We start from the raw sequence: 1,677 nt of genomic DNA, 5'->3' as shown, positions 1-1,677 counted from the left end.
TTAGGATCAAAGTGTGAATTGAGTTTAGGTTAGTTTTAGGGTCAGGTGAGGTTAACGTTAGGGTAAATGGTCAGGGTTAGGATACAAAATTGCCAGAAAATGAATGGAAATCAATGCACGGGCCCCACTGGGATATAAAACAAACCTGTGTGTGAGAGAGAGAGCACTTAAAAGGAGATTTCCCAGTTCAAGCAGAACACAGGCAGTAACTGGTACAGCCTCGTCAGAGGGGCCAAACTTCTCCAGAATCTGGGAATGTGTGGTTCACATTTTCTCATGTCTTTCAAAATAAATAAATATATTTTTCAAATTGAAAAGTCCAGACTAACTCCTAAAAGGAGATGGAAATAAATGAAATATTCACTGTTAAAGCTCTTAATGACTTTATCCATTTCTTTAAATGATATTTTTAAGCTTCTGTTGTTTGTGTGCCCCTCATCAGAAAAAAGCCAAAGGAGAAGAACTGTTTGAGCAGATCATGTACCTTCTGGACATCGTGGAGAAAGACTACTTTGGACTGCGTTTTATGGATTCGGCACAAGTTCCGGTAAGAACTGTGGCCCTTAATTCGATAAAATAACTAATTATTTAAACATTTTGTCATCAAATGTTAACAGAAATATCTAAAGTCTCTAATGAACGTTTACAGTCACGACGTCATTCCTGTTGTATTTGTTTCAGATATTTCTTGATCAGACTTTTTGATTTCTGTCCAAAATCATTCGTCACCTTTTTGTAGCAGAGCTTAATTTCCCTTTTGGTGAATGGCTTTAAAGGATTCATTAAGGGAGATTTGTCAGCACCGGGTGTCACGCTGGCTCGTTACACAAACTGTTTTAAGTCAGTCGCCCCGTTCGTTCACAGAAACTCTGTGAAGCCGCTGACGGAGGTGGAGGGAAAGACGAAGCCAGGAGCAGGGCGGAGAGCTGGTTTCAGCTGAGGGAGTGTGGACGAGGGAGGGAGGGATGTAAGAAGGAATGTGGGGGAGAGGAAACTAGAAAGTGCTGCGAGTTCCTCCGTTATCTTTGTGTCTTTCTGTCTCTGCTCACTCATAGGTTCAGTGGCTCCCTCCCGCTGACATTGTTTGTTCCTCCACAGAGAACAGATACACATATCTGGTGACTTCACTAACAATCATGATGACGTGTAAAAGTATACATTTAAAAACACCTGAATGGGTACAAGTCTTATACGAATTTCAAAACGGAAATCAAATTAAAGTTGTTTGGACATTTCTTCCTCTACAGCGTCAAAAATGCAAAAATAGAAATTCCAGAAGGAAATGTTTGGAGATTTTGCAGGGTCAGTGCTCACTATCGCCCCCTATGTGTTTTATGTACAACATCTTAACCCTATTTAGAAACGTATCCACAGTTAACGTTTGATAATGACCTGTTTTAAATTGTGCCCTGTGGATTATGAAGCATGTTTAAGAGCACTGGGCCTCATGCAAGAACATGTTCGTATTCTTATCCTAAATTTCTCTTACTTTTGTTCGTATGAAGGGTTCGTACGAACATGTCACGTCAGATTCAACAAACTCTTCTATCTTCAGGAAAAGTGTGTAAATGAGCTGCGTAAACTGATGAATGTGTATCAGGTATAATTAGCATAATTATCACTCTAAAAACACCATATAAGGTTATACGTTCCTGCCCCACATACCAGGAAGTGTCC

The 1,677-nt window shown here is 40.0% G+C and overlaps 1 protein-coding gene across 4 annotated transcripts in view; it reads left to right on the top strand.

Annotated features, from left to right (window-relative positions):
* Positions 1-442: 442 nt before the first annotated feature.
* The window catches only part of epb41l5 (erythrocyte membrane protein band 4.1 like 5), a gene marked incomplete at its 5' end in the record, with an annotated part of 34,451 nt that continues 33,216 nt past the window's right edge, over positions 443-1,677 (top strand). For all 4 annotated transcript variants that reach the window (XM_014021744.1, XM_014021743.1, XM_014021742.1 and 1 more), the window contains 1 exon segment: positions 443-547. In XM_014021744.1, the coding sequence (XP_013877198.1) occupies positions 443-547 (105 nt within the window).

The sequence above is a fragment of the Austrofundulus limnaeus genome, unplaced genomic scaffold (genome assembly GCF_001266775.1).
Source record: "Austrofundulus limnaeus strain Quisiro unplaced genomic scaffold, Austrofundulus_limnaeus-1.0 Scaffold303, whole genome shotgun sequence".
Lineage (NCBI taxonomy): Eukaryota > Metazoa > Chordata > Actinopteri > Cyprinodontiformes > Rivulidae > Austrofundulus > Austrofundulus limnaeus.
Note: the sequence above shows the minus strand (reverse complement) of the source record. Positions and strands in the feature narration are given on the sequence as shown.